Source organism: Diospyros lotus, chromosome 4 (genome assembly GCF_014633365.1).
Source record: "Diospyros lotus cultivar Yz01 chromosome 4, ASM1463336v1, whole genome shotgun sequence".
Classification (NCBI taxonomy): Eukaryota; Viridiplantae; Streptophyta; class Magnoliopsida; order Ericales; family Ebenaceae; genus Diospyros; species Diospyros lotus.
In genome coordinates this window covers 44,961,166-44,980,389 of record NC_068341.1, presented here as the reverse complement: position 1 = coordinate 44,980,389, position 19,224 = coordinate 44,961,166, and the positions used below count along the sequence as shown (strand labels likewise).

The following is a 19,224-nucleotide window of genomic DNA, read 5'->3' as shown; positions in this document are numbered from 1 at the left end:
GTGAGCCTAGGCTAACCTTAATCATTACTAGTACAGGCCTCCCATAGCCCTTCACCTTGATTCTAGCAAAATCCGTGATTCTAATCCATGCATCGTGAAGAATTAATTGGAATAGAGAGATGATCTCGGCTTCATTGATAGAATTGAATTTATACAAGATTAGGAGATAGGAATCCTACCTATTATACAAGTCTAACTTATCTACAAAACATAATTAGTTTAAACTTATAGATAAACTAGAAACTGAAAAACAAAATAAGCTAACTAAAAGGAGAGATATTAGGCCTTATCTTCAGCTTTGAGAATACCGAAATTTTAGGAGCATTATCTTGAGGATAAATCATTTGAATTTAACTTAATTATCCACACATCATTGGCCTCCTTGTAGTATTTATAAGTGATGGAGTTAACCATCTCTCTAAATGGAGAGGATTCTTGAAACTTCAGTATCCGTATCAGGCCTTGTTCGCTACCTGCTCATAATGAGACCTAAAAGGATAAGGTCACCATGCAACTTCTTTGCACCTGGTCTAATTGACTCATCCATTATTGATTAGCCTAACATTGCAACATATAGGTTTGACCATTTTAAGGCCCTAGAAAGAAAACACGAGATTCAAAAAGAAAAAATCCATCTCAGCTTCATCTTCTCATCATGTTGAATATTATGTGGAATGGTACTTATTGGACATGTTTGGGTATGTGCCTGAGACTATCTAAATAGTCCTTTTTCTTGGGACTCAAAACTTGGAGGATTATTTCTTCGTAGTGGGCATATGTGTTTATCAGAGTTAGAACTATTTAAGTTTAGAAAAACAAGTAAAAGAATCAATTATAAAGTAAAAATAATATTTGATTATGCTTCCTATATAATTTTTAATTCTATAACTCTATAATTATATTTCCTCTATAATTTTTAATTCAATAACACTAGAAGCCAACACATTGAACTTTTAAATTTAGTGATTTCTAAAGTCTTAATTAATAGTTTGATGCATAATTCTTTTCTAGTCGGTAGAATGTGAAAAATAATAACTATCTTGTTATAATAAAGCATATATATGTGTTTTTACTGTAAGAAAATGAAAAAAATACTGGTTATTTTTTGTCTGTACAAATGGAATATTTATTTGTTTACAGTTTTAATCATCTCAATACTTAAACCTGGAAATACTTGGGAGTCATTTTGTACGAGTGGACTTGTAGACTTAATGACAATAATGCTTGTTGAGTGTATTCTCTTGTCTCATTATATACATTTGCTTTAATTAATTTCAGTATTAATTATTTTCTTCAAGTAAAGGTATTTGATGCTTAATTGTAAGCAAATGATGTACATAATATATACAAAGAGAAGGCTATAACTCAGTGCACATGACTCTTGTTTTTACTATAATAGGAGAGGGAATAGGCAGTCTACTTGACCGTGGGTGTGAAGAGATCCATTCTTTTGATTTTTAACTTGTGCTGCTGTTAGGGGCAGATGATCTCTTGCCATTATGCTAGATTGTGGAATCAGAATGAGAATTAAAACAACCCAAAAAACAAATGAGCAAGGCACTATTGTTGGCTTCTTGGCATTATAAACCCTATACTTCAAGTTAGCATGAACATACACATCAATCTGATTGAGCTCACTCCTAGAGTGTTGACTAACCTCATAAAGTTTGTCAATTTGTCATAATGATGTTACTCAAGTTGATTTCCTCCTGTTATCTGAAATTTTCTATTGAAATATTTTTCAATTTTAATTGACAATTTTTACTCTGTCCTTGAGACTGTTACCTATTTATTTGCTTTGGGCTTGTTTCTTGATCCAGAAATAAGACAAAAATGGCAGCTGAGCTTGTCAATTCTGCAACCAGTGAAAAGCTAACTGAAATGGATTGGACAAAAAACATTGAAATTTGTGAATTGGTATCACATGATCAAAGGTACACCCAACTTATCACTGTTAAATGTTTCAGATATAATGTGAATGGTACATCCCGTGTAGTTTTTGTTGATCAATACTGTCACTATATTATCTCTTTTAGACAATGTTAATATCTTTGCTCTTTATGGAAGATGTGCATGCTATATGATCTAGATTGATGCGGACATTGATCAAGGCCCGGCCCAAGCCAAGGCTGAGCCAACCACGCCGGAATAGTAGCACCGGAACAATATTTTAATACTTCATATGTTTTAGGATTCTACTTGATTTAGGATTCTATTTCATGTTTGATTAGGATTTATTTCTATTAGGATTCTAGTTGGATTTTGTTTACAAATATTAGCTGGATTTGGATTAGCCAAATACTATAAATATTCCTAGGATTTAGAATTTGTAATCAAGTTTTTCTCAATCAAATTTCAGCAACCTATTTGGGTTTTCTTAGCAAAACAGTCTTGTTTTTGCGTCTTCTTGAAAGCCAAATTTTGGCCATTGAAGTTTGCTCTTTTAAGAATTTATTTTGGTGTGTTTTTTTACACACGTGTTACACGCTGCGTCTGGTGGTATTAGAGCGGTTCATCAACCAATCAGATGGCCAATCTTGAAGGTAACGGTAGCAACCAGTCTCGTGACGGTGATCAGGGGTTGTCCGCAATTTGGAGAGCAATCGAAGAACAACGGGAAGTAACTCGTACTATCCAGCAGCGATTGGAGCAAATTAACAACCAATTGGGCGCCCTACTACGAGTTGATGATGACAGGAACCTGAATAATGGGGCGAATCAAGCCGGAGTGGGGAGACCACCCATTAATCATGTCCTTGTCAATCCTAGAAGACCAGTGGTTGAAGATAGCAATGAAGAGGATGATCTTGATCGCGCAATAGCTAACCCTGGTGGTAGAGGGGGCAGGAGGAATGCGCATCAACACAAACATTGGGGCAACGATGAGTATAAACTAAAAGTTGATATTCCTACCTTTAGTGGAGATCTTGATATTGAGGGGTTCCTGGATTGGATCATTGAGGTTGACCGTTTTTTCAAATACATGGAGATCCCAGATGAACGACAAGTAAAGTTAGTGGCTTACAAATTGAAGGGCGGTGCATCTGTTTGGTGGGAGTGATTGAGAGAGACAAGATTGAGGGAAGGTCGACAACCAGTTCAGACATGGAGACGAATGAAGCAGCTGTTAAGAGGTAGGTTTTTACTCTCTGATTATGAACAATACATGTTTGAACCTTATCAAAGATGTGCACAGGGAATGAAGAATGTGAATGAATATGCCTCTGAGTTTCTGCAATTAGTGGAGAGAAACCAATTGTCTGAAAGTGACAATCAACAAGCAGCTCGTTATTTGAATAGATTGAAGTCTGCCATTCGTGATAAAATTGGGGTTTAGATGGTTCTGAGTGTGCAAGAAGCAAGAAACTTAGCTTTAAAGGCCGAGTTAATGTTGAGTGAGAGAGTCCGCAATGACAACTATCGTCGGTATAGTGGGGATGAAAATAAACAAACAGCTTTTGAAAAAGGTAAGTCAGTTCAGGGAGCGCAACCCTCAAATCCACCTCATACAATCAACCCTGACAAGGCTACAACAGGGGGAAACATTCGAGATTCTACTTCTAATCTTTCAAAATCCCCTAATCCTTATGCGAAGTCTATTTTTTAAAGTGTTTCAAGTGCAATGAGGTTGGGCATCGATCTAGTGATTGCCCAAGGAGGAAAACAGTTAACATTGTAGAAAAGGAGGAAGAAGATGTTATTGAAGAGGAAGTATATTTCGGGCTTGATGGGGAGGACGACGAAGAAGATTATGGACATGGGGAGTATATCTGTGTCGTGAGGAAGTTAATGCTATCTCAAAAGAATGAAGATACTACTCAACGGCATAAGCTTTTTCGCATGAGGTGTACAGTGAAAGGAAAAATCTTTTGAGTTGATTATTGATAGTGGAAGTCAGGAGAACATCATAGGAAGAGACGTGGTGGCAAAGATGCAGTTAACTTCTGAAAAACATCCAAGCCCTTACATGATTGGATGGATCAAAGAAGTTGGTGGCATACATGTGGATGAACGCTGTAGGGTGCCTTTCTCTATTGGTAAGTGCTCCGGCGAAGTCTATTGTGATATTGTTGATATGGATGCTTGCCATATTTTATTTGGGAGGCCTTGGCAATTTGATGTGGATACTAAGTACTCGGGTAGGAAGAACACATATAAGCTTGAGAAAGAAGGTGTGCGCTATACTTTGTTACCCATAGTGGAAAAGAACCAAACCAAAGCTTCTAAAGTAGAGGGGCGAAATTTTCTTACCATTACACATAAGCACACTAAGTTTGTGAGGGAGTGTAAGGATACTCGAGAGGTTCACTTATTGGTTGTTAAGGGAGAGAGCGTGAGTGAGCCACTGAAGGTTAATCAAATTCCAATGGAGGTGCAAGGATTGTTGGAGGAATTTCACGATGTGGTTCCTGAGGAGTTACCTAATGAGCTACCTCCTATGAGGGATATTCAACACCATATTGACTTGATTCATGGTGCTAGCTTGCCTAACTTACCACGCTACAGGATGAGTCCTAGAGAGAAGGAGATTTTGCGTGAGCAGGTAGAGGAATTGTTGAGAAAATGGCACATTCAAACTAGCATGAGTCCATGTGCAGTGCTAGCATTATTGACACCAAAGAAAGATAGGAGTTGGAGGATGTGTGTTGACAGTAGAGCCATTAACAAGATTACTATTGGGTACAAGTTTCCAATTCCTAGGCTCGACAACATGCTTGATCAACTTGATGGGGCTGTGATTTTTACCAAAATTGATCTCATAAATGGTTATCATCAAATTAGAATTCGACCTAGAGATGAGTGGAAGACAACTTTCAAGACGAGAGATGGGTTGTTTGAGTGGTTAGTCACGCCCTTTGAACTAACCAATGCACCGAGCACTTTCATGAGACTATTGAATCAAGTATTACGCCATTTCATTGGTAAATTCGTTATGATGTATTTTGATGATACTTTGGTATACACTAAGTTTATTGATGAGCATGTGGGGCATATTTGGGGCATTGAGTGTGTTGAGGGAAAACAAACTTTATGCTAATTTGAAGAAGTGTACTTTTATGAGTGAAAGCTTGTTGTTCTTGGGCTTTGTTATAAGCAAAGAGGGCATAAAGGTAACTGAGGAAAATGTGCGAGCTATTAGAGGGTGGGCAACCCCTAAAAATGCCAGTGATGTGCGGAGTTTCAATGGGTTAGCAACTTTCTTTAGGCGGTTTATCAAACACTTTAGTAGTATTGTGGCTCCAATTACTGAGTGTTTAAAGAAATGAAAGTTCTATTGGGATGAAGAACAAGAGCAAAGTTACGCCTTGATAAAAGAGAAATTATGTACTGCTCTTGTCTTAGCTTTGCCAAGTTGTTTGAAGTTGAGTGTGATGCGAGTGGAGTGGGTATAGGTGCTGTGTTGTCCCAAGAGAAGAGACCAATTGCAATTTTCAGTAAGAAATTGTGTGAAGCCAGAAGAAAGTGGTCTACTTATGATAAGGAGTTTTATGCAGTGGTGAGGGCTCTTAAGATATGAGAACATTACTTGATTGCCAAAGAATTTGTTTTTTACACGGATCACCAAGCTCTTAAGTACTTGAGTAGTCAAAGGCAATTGATGAATGATATGCATGCTAGATGGTCTGCTTTTATTGATAAATTTCCATATCAAATTGTGCATAAGTCGGGACAACATAATCGAATGGCGGATGCTTTGAGTAGGCGTGTGGATTTGATCTAGACCCTTAGTGTTGAGATTGTTGGGTTTGAGTACTTGAAAGAATTATATGCGATAGACGATGATTTCAAACACGTGTGGGAACAATGCATGTCTCAGTAATCGTCAGGAGATTTCTATGTGCATGATGAGTTTCTCATGAAGGGAAATCAGTTGTGCATCCCTTGCACATCCCTTCGTGAGAAAATTATTCGGGATTTGCATGGTGGTGGTTTAGTAGGGCATCTTGGTAGAGACAAGACTATTGAAGCTGTTATGGGAATGTATTATTGGCTAAGAGCAAGGAGAGATGTTTCTATTATTGTGGCGAGATGTTATATATGTCAAACAGCTAAGGGGTAATCTTCTAACACCAGTCTCTACATGCCATTGCCTGTTCCCAATGCTATTTGGGATGATTTGTCTATGGACTTCGTGTTGGGTCTATCGCGAACCCAAAGAGGTATGGATTCTGTTTTTATAGTGGTTGACAGGTTTTCCAAGATGGCGCATTTTCTTCCATGCAAGAAGACGACAAATGCAGTAGCTACAACCAAATTGTTTTTCAAGGAGATTGTTCGACTATATGGAGTCCCTAAAACTATTACTTCAGATCGTGATACAAGGTTCTTGAGTCACTTCTAGATTACCTTGTGGAGGATGTTCGATTTATCTTTGAATTTCAGTAGCACAACACATCCCAGACTGATGGACAGATTGAGGTGGTGAATCGTACATTGGGAAATCTGATTCGCAGTGTTTGCAAAGACAAGCCAAGACAATAGGACCTAGTCATTGCTCAAGCGGAATTTGCCTACAACAATGCCGTGCATAGCTCAACAGGAAGATCACCATTCTCCATCGTATACATGAAAGTTCCTAATCATGCATTGGATTTGGTAAAATTGCCAAAGGTACCACGTTTTAGTGTTGTAGCTAGTGACTTAGCCGAGCACGTTCAAGTAGTTCAAGAAGATGTCAGACAAAAGTTGCACAAGGCGAATAAGAAGTACAAGGCAGCAACTGACAAGTATAAGAAGCACAAGGTATTTGCAGTTGGAGATGAAGTCATGATATTCTTGAAGAAGGAATGGATTCCAACAGGGAAGCAGAACAAGCTCAAGCCAAAGAAAAATGGTCCTTACAAGATTACAAAGAAGATCAATGATAATGCTTATGTTGTGGATTTGTCTAATCATATGGGTATTTTCAAAACATTCAATGTTGTTGATCTTTCTTTGTATTTGCCAAATGTTGAGCTATCATACCCGGATTATAATTCGAGGACGAATTCTTCTCAAGTGGAGATGAATGATGCGGACAATGATCAAGACTCGGCCCAAGCCAAGGTCGAGCCGACCACGCCGGAATAGTAACACCAGAACAATTTTTTAATACTTTATATGTTTTAGGATTCTACTTGATTTAGGATTCTACTTCATGTTTCTACTTGATTTAAGATTTTATTTCATGTTTGATTAGGATTTATTTCTATTACGATTCTAGTTAGATTTTGTTTACAAATATTAGATGGATTTGGATTCACCAAATACTATAAATATGCCTAGGATCTAGAGTTTGTAATTAAATTTTTCTCAATCAAATTTCAGCAATCTATTTGGGTTTTCTTAGCAGTCTTGTTTTTGTGTCTTCTTGAAGGCCAAGCTTCGGAAATGCATGAGAGAATAGGGCATCTCCTGGCTAATGAAATTATTTAACGCGATTCTTAAATAAAAAAAGATGCCAGATGAGTGGAGGAAGAGTACTTTAGTTCCTATATACAAGAACAAAGGAGATGTTCAAAATTGTGAAAATTACAGAGGAATTAAGTTAATGAGCCATACCATGAAACTCTGGGAGAGAGTAATAGAGCAGAGGCTCAGAAAAGAAACAGAGGTCTTGGAAAATCAGTTTGGTTTCATGTTTGCTAGGTCAACAATGGAAGTTATATACCTATTGAGGCGCCTAATGGAAAGGTATCGAGATCATCAGAAGGACCTACATATGGTGTTTATAGATCTAGAAAATGCCTATGATAGGGTCCCTAGAGAAGTATTATGGAGGGTTTTAGAGAAGAAATGAGTCCGAATAGCCTATATACAAGCCCTTAAGGACATGTATCACGGTGCAGAGACAAGGGTCAGAACATGCAGAGGGGATACTGAACCGTTTAAAATTACAATAAAACTGTATCAAGGTTCTGCACTAAGTCCATACTTATTTGCTCTAGTAATGGATGAACTCACTAAAGATATTCAGACAGAGGTGCCATGGTGTATGCTATTTGTAGACGACATAGTGTTGGTGGATGAAACAAAAGAAAGAGTGAACACTAAGCTTGAGTTGTGGAGAAACAATTTAGAATCTAAAGGATTTAAATTAAGTAGAAAGAAAACAGAATATATGGAATGTAAATTTAGTAAGAATGTAAAAGTGGAGGATGTTATAATAAAAGTAGAAGACCAAATTTTACAAAGAAAAGACCATTTTCGATATTTGGGATCAGTGATTCAAAAAGATGGAGAAATTCATGACGATGTCACACATAAAATAAAGATAGGTGGAATAAAATGGAGAAATGCATTGGGGGTGTTATGTGATGGTAAAATCCCATAAAAACTGAAAGGAAAATTCTATAGGACAGCTATAAGACCAGTCTTGTTGTATGGTTCAGAATGTTGGGCAGTTAAATGCCAGCATGAGCAAAAGATAAGCGTAACGGAGATGAGGATGTTAACATGGATGTGCGGCCATACAAGAAAAGATAAAATTAGAAATGAAGTTATTCGTAATAAGGTAGGAGTAGTGCCAATCGAGGAGAAGATGAGAGAGACTAGACTAAGGTGATTTGGTCATGTGAAAAGGAGACCAAGAGACGCTCCTATGAGGAGAGTTGATGAAATGGAACAATTGGTCAAAAAAAGAGGTAGAGGCAAATCCAAGAAAATTTTGAGAGAGACATTAAAGTTTGATATGAAGTGTATGGACCTAAATGAAGATATGATAAAAGACAGAAATACATGGAAGTCTAGAATTCATGTTGTTAAAGGTTGTCTCGAGTATATGGTATAAGAAGAAGATGATGGCAGTAGCAGTGAATGATGTCAGTTTGCTAGAGTTCCTTTTGAAAATTTTAGATAGAAGTTGTAACCTAAATTGTAATTAGTTATAGTTTGGGGGTTAAACTGTAAATATCTATAATATTCATTGGGACATCCACCCACTATTATAAATAGAGGGTAAGGGGTAGCAAATGGAGAGAGAGTTCTCATTTTTCTGTTTGTAACGAGTGCTGATTGTTTCTGAGAGAAAGGCTAGGGCTGTTAGCTTTGTAATCTTAGGGGAAAACAATTGGGGCGCTCGGGAATAGAAGGGAGAGAAGGGCCGCTACTGTACTGATCATTTTCTGGAAATAAAGATTGCTCTCGGGAGGATCTTAGAGGCTGGATGTAGTGCCATTCACATGGCATGAACCAGCATAATCTTGATGTTCTTGTGGATGTGTGGTTTGTGTTTCTTGTTTGGTTTAATTCTGTTTTCTATTTTATTTTCTGTTGATTCTATTAAATCCGTTCCTTAGATCAAATCCGTGAGTGTGTGAGAGTAAGTGTGGTAGAATTTCTATCCAAGAAATTAGTTCCAGCAACCCTAGATATAACACATGTAGTCGACCCCACATAGTGGGATAAATGTTGGATATGTTGTTGTTTTGAAAGTCAAGCTTCGACTATTGAAGTTTGTTTTTTCAAGGGTTTATTTTGGTGTGTTCTTTCACACGCGCGCTACACGCTGCGTCATAAATACAGAGGACAAATGTAACTAAATACCCCTTTTTGGATCCATAATAGTGTAACATCATTTCATTTGGCAAGGTGAAAGTCGTTTCACAATAATTTCTTGTTTGACTTTTCTTCGCTCTTGTAATCACTGTGTCAATATATTTTGATATCACTTTCTAGCATTGCTGTTGGACTCTCTGTTGATTCCCCACTTCTTACTCATTATTTTTGTTACTCTGGACCATGGGATGTCATGCATGCCCAAAAATAAATTACATGGAGTGAAATGGGGGAAAGCTGTTATGGAAAAGGGTAAGAAAGCCTATCATAGAAGAACGGGCTTGTCATATTCCAAAACATTTTATCAATGCTCCGAATAGTATAACTTTGTTTTTTCAGGTATTGAGTATTACGAACTTTATTACGAGAAATGGAGTAAATATAGTTTGAGCTGTTGATGGAAAGGGATTGCGGTTTGTGCATTGTTCTCGTGAAGTTATGATTTATTTCTTGGAATGGGCCTCAATGAAAAGGGTGGCTGTTAAGTTGTTGTGGACAGGTGATCTGTTATTTTTTGAACAGTAGAAAGTGGTAGCCAATAGGCCTAACATTCATTAAGAGCAACTTGGTTAATGTTCCCACTTACTGGTGTTTGTTTATGATTCATGAGTGCGTGGATAATTCCTAGAGAACTTAGGACAATCTTTTTCAATTGGGTGATGATGAGTGCAAGTTAATCTTGTGGTTCATGATATGGTCTATTACCTTTAAGTAGGGGTGGCTTGGGTATTTGAAAATTTGGGCTGTTCAACGGAGCCCTCTTGAGTAAACTGGTTCGAGAGACTTGCTGTAACACTTCCTCGTCTCAAGTAACATGGTAGGTTTACACCTAATTGCCCAAGAGGTGTTTGGAAACCCTAAGTAGCGAAAACAATGGATCGAACCTACCAAAATGTTTGTAGGGTTCCCATACAAGCTAAATATGCACAAACCTTTCAATGGGACAGAGTTAAAGTCTAACATAAGAAAAAAAAAGTACAATCTCCAAATAATTACAACACTTCTGAAATAGGATTACATAAAACGACAAAAAAAATATTTAAACATCCACAGATTTTTTCCCGTTTGCCTCGCTCACTTCCTTAGCTCCTGGCACACCAAACATACATGGAACGCGAAACGTTCCAACAAATAGAAATATTTGTAATGATGAATACTTATCTAAGAAGACTTGAGTTGGAGAGTTGGGATTGGAGAATTTTTCCTAAAGTCCTAAAGCTTTATGATGGTAATAATTAGATTCACCCTTAAAGTCAAAAGTAATAAAACTTGGAAGGGTTGTATTGGCTTACCAAAAGAAGTAGATAAAGAGATTTATCTTGAAGGCCACATGAGGGGCATTTGGAAGCATTGGATTGGAAGAATGGAAGGCTTCCTTTGAAAGAACGAATTAAATGAAGAAATTTCAAAGCTTGTCATAATTACTAGGGTAGAGAAAATGGCTAACTTAAGAACTAAGTGAGATCTTGGAGATTTGGGGTTGAAGGACTATATAAAGGGAAGAAGGAAGGACCACGTAAAGCTAAAAGTAAGGAAGAAAGCAAGGGAAGAAAAGGATCCAAGGGAAAAAGCAAAGGAAGGATACGATCTGGATTTACCTAAGAAAAGGATCCAAGAACTGCCTCTGAAACTGATTCTAGTCCTCACCTAGATCTGGATTTAACAAACCTGAATTTGTCTCTGCTCACCTGGATCAATACTCGGTTGGCTCTGTTGCAGTCTCTTGAGGATACGATCAGTTCTATTGCAGCTTGTTGATACCACCTTCCAATGCTCTCCTAGATCTTGCTCTGCTTTGTCTCAAAATCTGAATTTAGCAACCTGAATCTGCCTCAATCACTGCCTCAAGGAAATCGATCTGATCTGAAACCGTTTCCTGTGATATGATTTGATGCGATACCGCCCCCTAAATTGATCGGCACTGAGATTAGAGATGACTGAATTTGCCTAAATTCTGTCATTGAAACTGCCTGAAGATCACCCGACTCACAGTCGAGAATTGCCTTGTTGCGTGTTTCCTTCAAAACCTAAATTCAATTGCTAAGAATCTTGCTAAGGATTGCTGAAATTCACAGCTGAGAATCAACCGGCTTTGATACCAATTGTCATGAACCTAGATTTGACCTAGGGTTTAGAATGGAATTTGGAAGAAATCGGGGGAGATAGAACAGAAAAGAAGGGAGAATTAGAGCAGAAAGAACCGTGAGAGAAAGAGCACAAAGAGAATTGGGAGAGAGATTAGAGAAGTTGAGAGACAGATTTCTATGATCATTCAACAATATCAACTCTCTAACTGGTTTAGCCTATTTATAGGCTGTTCTATCTTTCAGTTATAGTACAACTGAAAGGTACAGCTACAACAGGAATGTACAACAAAAAAGAATTACATATAATATATAATTACTATTATATTTTTGGGTTGTGACACCTAGATCTTGGTTGTCTATTTGGTTTTGTATCCATGCGTCTTGATTGACAGCTAATTTTGGTTGTTGGGTCATTAGGTTTCTGATTTGTTCTGGCTTGTGCCTTTTTCGCCGGGCTTGGTGGTTAGGTTCTTCAACATGCTCCTTAAATAGTTTGGCTTGAGTTCATCTCAGTGTCCCCAATCTGGCTCTCTTAGTCTTTTCTTATCCTAGGGTGGGCTCGTTGTTCTCATGTGTCTCACCAAGCAAAAATAATTAAAATAATAAATAAACAATCACTTATTGTTGAAGATGGGTCTTTAGAACCTAAAAGTAGCCAACAAATTCACCATCCACAACTATGCTATCAACCTTACCTAGATGATTTGGAGTTCAAGAACCACCAAGTGCTGAAAATGCCAGTAGGGTTCCTGAGGTTTCTCTTGCTGAAAGAGGTTGGCCTGTGAACCATGTCATTTCTATAATATCAAGAACAGATCAATCGACAGCAATCAAATGTAGGCTAATTCTTTTCTTTCCATGTATTTGGGATTATATTGATCTATGTATCCTTGGATTTATTAATTAAACTTTGTGCTAAATCAACGAAGACTAGGTTGTTTTATATGGTAGAACATCTCTTCTAAAATTTTTCTTAGCATCAAGTTTTCAATTGAATTGCTTTAGATTTTTTTTAGTGCCTAGCACCTAGGGCAATATAAGGTTCATAGCACCTTAAGGGCGTCTTTCACTGCTGACAACCTTGGGTTGCTTGAAATCATAGAATCTCATCCGTTATAATTTATCTCTCTCTCTCTTTCTCATGGGTGCTTGCTTTGTTTAAATTGCATCTGTTTAATTTATTATCTCATCATTCCTTTATGATGGTTTTCCTTGTCTAATTATACAGGCAAGCTAGGGATATTATCAAGGCTATTAAAAAGCGATTGGGTAGTAAACACTCAAGTACTCAGTTATATACAGTTATGGTAAGTAACAAGTTTTTTGATCAACTTCCGTATTTCAGTGTTTAAGAGAAAGGACATGACCTTTTATTGCCTTGACCTAGCTTAACGTGGAGTAAATGTACAGCAGAGACCTATGTGATTCCTTTGTTTGGCTATTTTTGTATATACCAATTCTAGGCCCATATGATGCATATATTTCTTTTTCTTTCTTTTTTCATTTTGGAATTTTAAGTTTTTGGTAATTTATCTAAAAATATACTCATAGGCTTACGCATGCATTTGAAAGCACAGAGGGGGTATGAGTCCCATTATCTTGTCTAAACTAGAGAAACTGGCAACGAGTTGAACTCACATTAGGAGGAAATTCCTAAAGCTACCCGAAGAAGTAATAACTGTACCTAAGCTGGAGCAACACCCGGTCCGAGCAATGAGTATAATGTGCTGGCAGAATGTTCTATAAAAGAAATGTCTTCTGGCCCTCCCTTCTGGGGGACTACTACTCATCTTGTTTTAATGCCTTATAAACATTGTTTCAATTTTGGCTGCAAGTGATGCATTCAAAATAACCATCTTTATGCTTGCCATGAACTTGCTATGCATTCTTTTATTTGGTCAACTCTTCTATTTTTTACTTGAAACGAAGAATAGTTGGGATAGAAAAATATAAGTTACTCGTTTAAGTCCAACTATGAATGCTTTCCCTATAACTGATGGAGCAAGATTAAATGATTGAGTGATGCAATGATTTCAAAACTATATTTCAATTTAGAGCATATTCTTTATTTAATTATTTTTTATAATACTCTTGCTGTATACCCAATTTTATGCTCTGCCCCTATTCCACTGTTATTGGTTCCAAGTTAATTTGAATTTTAATCTGAATTCCAGAAATGTTGAAGCCTTCCTTGCTATTTTTTCTCCCTTGTTATTGAAAAGGAGCAAATAATAAAAGAGAGGGAGAAAGAATGGTCATACTTCCTCTTCTGCTTTCCTCATCTTGTAGTAATCATAGGCAAGCAATTGGTCAATGGCGTCATTAAGTTGGAATGTTTTCAAACACTAAGAAAAATTCACTTATAAGAGGCTGTTTTTGTCATCACCTTTCACTTTGGTCAGATGGAGTTTCTTGAACAAGTTACAGTAACAGGTTCATGGATATGAATGAGAAGCTGGCATTAATCTCAATAAAACTTACTCATTTCAAGTTTGAGGGTTGGATAGAAGGTATGAATAGTGGTGGTCCGCCTTGAATCCTGAAAAGCTCCTCTATAGGACCAGTCTGGGGACAAGTAGTGATAACCAACTTTTATGAATTTGACCAAAACAGTAATTGGCGATATCCAACTTAACTGCAATTATTTGAAGAGATTTGCTATCTCTATGCAAAAGAAATGGATACGCTCTCCTTAATTCGAGTTGATCCTTATTTCCTATTGCCATTTTTCTGAAAGCAATAGTATATATGACAAACAAAACACTGTCTTAGTTAAAAAAAACCATTGAAATTTTCACAAGATTGTGGATTACTCGAGAGGTTAGGTTTAGCAAAACCGACAACAAAAAGGCCCTGAAAGATGAAAATGTTGTGATAACTCACTTTTATGGACTAGGAAAGTATTTTTTTTCCCCACACAGAATCAAGACTTTATGCAAAACAAATTTCCAAACCGAGGCCCTAACCGAACTTTTTCCTAATATAAAACTCTGTTGTCATGTCACAGGCTGCATCGCACAGAAACATCACATGGGGGGTCAGGGGAAGGACAGAGGAGAGAATCAATGGCTGAGGCAGCACTTCCAAACACGAACCACTTGCTGGGTTAGTGGTTCCAAGAAAATGGGAATTGCAGTTTCCATTGATGTTCCCAATTTTGAAACTGCTGGGCCAGTCAGCGGTTTCCAAATGGTTTTCTTTGGAAACTGCAGACTCGGCCAGTGGCTCTTTTCTTATTCTTTTGATGGGGGTGGTGCTGATGGTAGAGAGTTTTAGTTTGGGAAACGTTTTTGTAGAAAGTTTTAAAAAACTCCTAGAAAATCCCTAGTTGGACCTTCCAAGCCAAAAAGCTCAGTTCCATGCTTTAAATTGTTCTAAAGCAAATTAACAGAACTTGAAATAGGGAAGTCTTATCAACAGAACTTGAAAACAAATCTGTGTATGTGGAAACTCTATTAAGGCCAATGCCACCAATTAGTTTTAAGGCTTGTTATGTTGTTGGAAGTTATATTAAGGAGTCAATCATATTGGAATATTTTTGTAGACCCTTTTTGTTGAGAGGGGGAGGGTAACTGGTTGAATATTCAGGAACAACAATGATAGTGATGACCAAAAAAATAAAGTACAAGCCTAATCCAAGGTAACTGGGGTCAACTACATTAATTCTAGCACCCCAGCCATGTTTATCCATGGCCGCATCTATTGTAAGACCATTGTATCCTATGTCATGTTTAAGGGTAACAGAATTCATAATATAAGATCTGACTATTTGTGTGCTGGCAGTCCTCTACCTAACACAACCCTCACTTTTTTGGGCTTGGGACGGGATGGGAATAGGAGGAATATCTTCAACAGTAGAAATCTTGAGGGGATTACTTAATCCACATCCACAGTTTGGTTAGATTTTCAGCAAAGGGAAATAAAGATAAGAAAGGAAAAATGGGAAAAGAAGAAATAATGAGAAAAGAAGAAATAATGAGAAAAGAGAAGGTTACTTTTTTTTTTTCTCTAATTCTTATAGCATAAAGTACAAAAGTATTTTCCTACCAAATTAATTTAAATACCATATCCCAAAGAAATTAAAGGGCATCCCCAGTGCTTAAGGCTCTTCGATTGCAAGGGTTGAGGGAGGGGCATTTTGCACTCAGCCAGTCAGCCTGATTACTTTTCATAGAGGTTATTTCCAAAACTCAAACCCATGACCTTCTAATCACAAGGAAGCAACATTATCATTGCTACCTAGGCTTGCCAACAGCATATCACAAACGGAATACTAAAAAAGAAAGAAGAGAATAAATGTTATGAGGCAGATGTCTTTTTCCATCATGTTTCTGCTGCTTGTCTATGACAGTGAGTAATAACTTGATCTTGCAGCTGTTGGAGATGTTGATGAATAATATAGGAGACCATGTCCATAGGCATGTGATTGATTTAGGTCTCCTCCCTATACTTGTGAAAATAGTAAAGAAGAAGGTATGGCATTTTTTTATTGATATTTTGTACCTGCCTGCTAATTTTATTCCTTCTATAACTAGTTTTACTGATCTCTATTTTACAGTCAGATTCACCTGTAAGAGAGAAGATATTTCTTCTTCTTGATGCCACACAGACTTCTCTTGGTGGAGTGTCCGGAAAGTTCCCACAATATTATAACGCATATTATGACCTAGTGGTAGGTATAAAAAGCCTGTTGCTTTAAAAGTTTTCTTCTGAATATTTGATAGTAATAAATTATGCATTTCCTTGAATTATTGTGAAATACTCTGTGATCTTTCACTATTTTGGATGGCTTTAATAAAAGAGTTGTTACTGAAAACAGCAGGATTTATTGGAAGTTACACAAACCTTCTTTGAAGGATATGATCCTATTCTGGAACACTTCTCCCTATGATTCACATAAAACATTGTTGTTCCCTTATGAGGATCTAAGTTGGCAAGATTAAAATATAAGAAACAGTAATGACTTTGGTACATTAGAAAAAATATGGAGATGGGTTGTGTACCAGTATTTCTCTAATTATTCTGATAGTTTTAAACTGTGTCACAATAAAATAATTGAATTGATAGTATCAACGACGTCTTAGAATTAACGTTCAAAATTTTCTTGGAAAAAAATGGTAAGGATCCAAGTTTCATTCTGGTGTGCTGTTTAGGTAGCTCAGAAACTATAAAGGAAACAGCAAAAAAAGAAAAAAAAGAAAAGAAAATGAGAATTCCTCCAAAATAAAATTGAAATATATATGTGTTAAATTTTTAAATAGTCTGGAAATAAATTCAACTCATTAAAATTATATAAAATCAATTAGTCATATACCATAAGTATATATATTTTCAAATATACACAAGGTTCCAACCTATAAAGCATGGACACTTCCTAGGGGTTGTCTTACCAATGTCTTTGGTGTGTTAGACGTGTATCATATACTTTCAAATAGGTCTCTGATGTGTATTGAACAGGCCCACGTCGCTTGTTAGATAATTAGTTAATTTTTTTTTTAGAAGGATATAGGAGGGGGCTCTTGTAGGACTTGTGTGTCCCCTATGAGGACACTTGCAGGAACGCTTGCCCCTATTCTGAAACTTTGAAGACTAAACAGTAAGGTTTCTTTTTACTCTTCAGTTTTACAACTTGGTAATTGCCTGATTCTTTTGTTTTTCCATGTTTTGCTTGCATGACTCTTTAATTTTCATACCTTTCACGCTTTTATTCTCTAGCTCTTTGAACATTGACTGGGTTGTGAGGGACGCAGACAACTGGACATTGAGTTGATTTCTAATTAGATTCGAGTTATTCATTTGGAATTTTGGCCTATGAATTTTAAATGCATATTTTTGAGTTTAGAATATAGTTTTAAATCTTTTGATACTTTATTATGCTTTAAAAATATAAAAATTATTTTATTAGTTAGCTTATACTGATCATGTTGTGTCTTGTGTCTGTGTCCGTGCTTCATAGGTTCCAACCAAACAAATTTTCTAGGGTAATAGAGACAGTGACAAAAATTGTAAACAAATGCTTTGATATCCCTAATGTGTGAGGGGTTCTTATTGAAAATATGGATAATTTTCTTTTCTTTAACATTGGGAATATGGTTCAACAATGGGATTCACTGATGGGATTCACAAAAGGCTAAATCATGGTGTAGTAAGATGAAGAAAAAGGAAAGTTGCAATGACAATATTTGAATGAAAAGAAATGCCTACATGTAACAGAGAATCAGTATTAAGTGATGTTCAATTTGCTTATGTGCTTAGCATTTTCTCAAATTTCCCTGTAGGTCCTAAGGTTTTGTTTTCTGTTCAGATATAACGGTAAAGGAAAAAAATGGCTGCAGTTAGATATTCTTCATATTGTCAAACAAGTCATTTTGAAATATTTTGTAGTGTTCTGGTGAGTTTTGGTGTGTTTCAGCATGTTTTGGTGGAAACAATGGTTTTGGTCTTTCAGTAAAGTTCTGTTTATTTTTCTTAGGGATGCAAATGATTCAGCAAAGTTCCAGTGAAAGTTGACATAGTTACTGCTTATGAATCCAAATACTCATGGCTTAGCTTATCCTTTTTCGCTTTCATATGCCGTACCATTTTGTCAACCAGTTTCCTGATCAGTTTCTTTTGCAATTCCGTAAGCAGTGGTAGGGTCATCAGTTTTAGAACAACAAAACCAATCCAGGTCACATCTTCTGGAAGGCCCATATGCTTAATGTCAAACCTAAATGTTTCCCACTCTATCCCACCAAGTTTTTTTGGGTCTTCCTCTACCCGTTCTTCTAATTACTTGTTTGAAAAGGTGGTGGATTCAAAAGGCAATGAAAAAATATGTAATAGACCTTGGTGTGGGATAAAACTTTGTATTAGGGTGGAACTTAAATATTTAATGGGAAACCAGATTAATGTGCAGAACGGTAACCTACCAGGTTGTGAGAAATCAAACTTGAGACAGCAGTGATTTCAGGTTAGCAACAGAAAGTTGTGATGGAGGACCAAAACACAGTCTTTCAAGATTAGGAGATACTGGGGAAACCTAATTGTATGATGTGGCAGGTTTGAGGATATTATGTGTCTTGGTTAGAGATACAGAATTAAAAGGGCAGCCAAAGGCCTAATAAGAGTTTCTTCTTTTTCTTTTATGTTTCTATATGCAATATCAAGTTCTATTGGTCTGGGTCTATTTCTGTAATTTTCTTAACAATATGCATGACCTACAGGGGTCATCCACGAGTCATGCTATCTGATTGAGTTTTTATTTATGGTCATTGTGGAATGTTCATTTGATGTAGTTTTGACGGTAACTGAAATGGTTTGTTTTATTTTAAGCTTTTTTTAACTGTACTACTTCAGATGCTATACTAATATATGATTTCAGACTTCAGGAGTACAGTTTCCTCGAAGGCCTCATGTTACTCCTCCAAATTTTCCGACTTCAAATGTGAATGTGAATGGTTCCATTGATAAGGAAGTTGCACCTCCTAGACAACAGAGACCTCCAGCGAAGGCAGAACCTCAGAATGTTCCTGAATCTAGGTATGAGTCCATCCTTGTGCCTACATCAGAGATGAGTATGATGTCCTTGTTGCAAACAATATGTCATAGAAAATTAGAT

At 36.8% G+C, this 19,224-nt stretch overlaps 1 protein-coding gene across 5 annotated transcripts in view; it reads left to right on the top strand.

Annotated features, from left to right (window-relative positions):
- The window catches only part of LOC127799138 (TOM1-like protein 5), a 66,447-nt gene that overhangs the window by 7,030 nt on the left and 40,193 nt on the right, over nt 1-19,224 (top strand). For 2 of the 5 annotated variants that reach the window (XM_052332887.1, XM_052332886.1), the window contains exons 2-6: nt 1,821-1,934; nt 12,853-12,931; nt 15,999-16,097; nt 16,183-16,296; nt 18,988-19,145. In XM_052332887.1, coding sequence (XP_052188847.1) covers nt 1,834-1,934; nt 12,853-12,931; nt 15,999-16,097; nt 16,183-16,296; nt 18,988-19,145 — 551 coding nt within the window. In that variant the 5' untranslated portion in view covers nt 1,821-1,833. Of the gene's footprint in view, nt 1-1,820; nt 1,935-9,891; nt 10,037-12,852; nt 12,932-14,631; nt 14,730-15,998; nt 16,098-16,182; nt 16,297-18,987; nt 19,146-19,224 lie in introns of those variants that run through there. The other 3 variants (XM_052332888.1, XM_052332889.1, XM_052332890.1) reach the window with 3 other exon arrangements.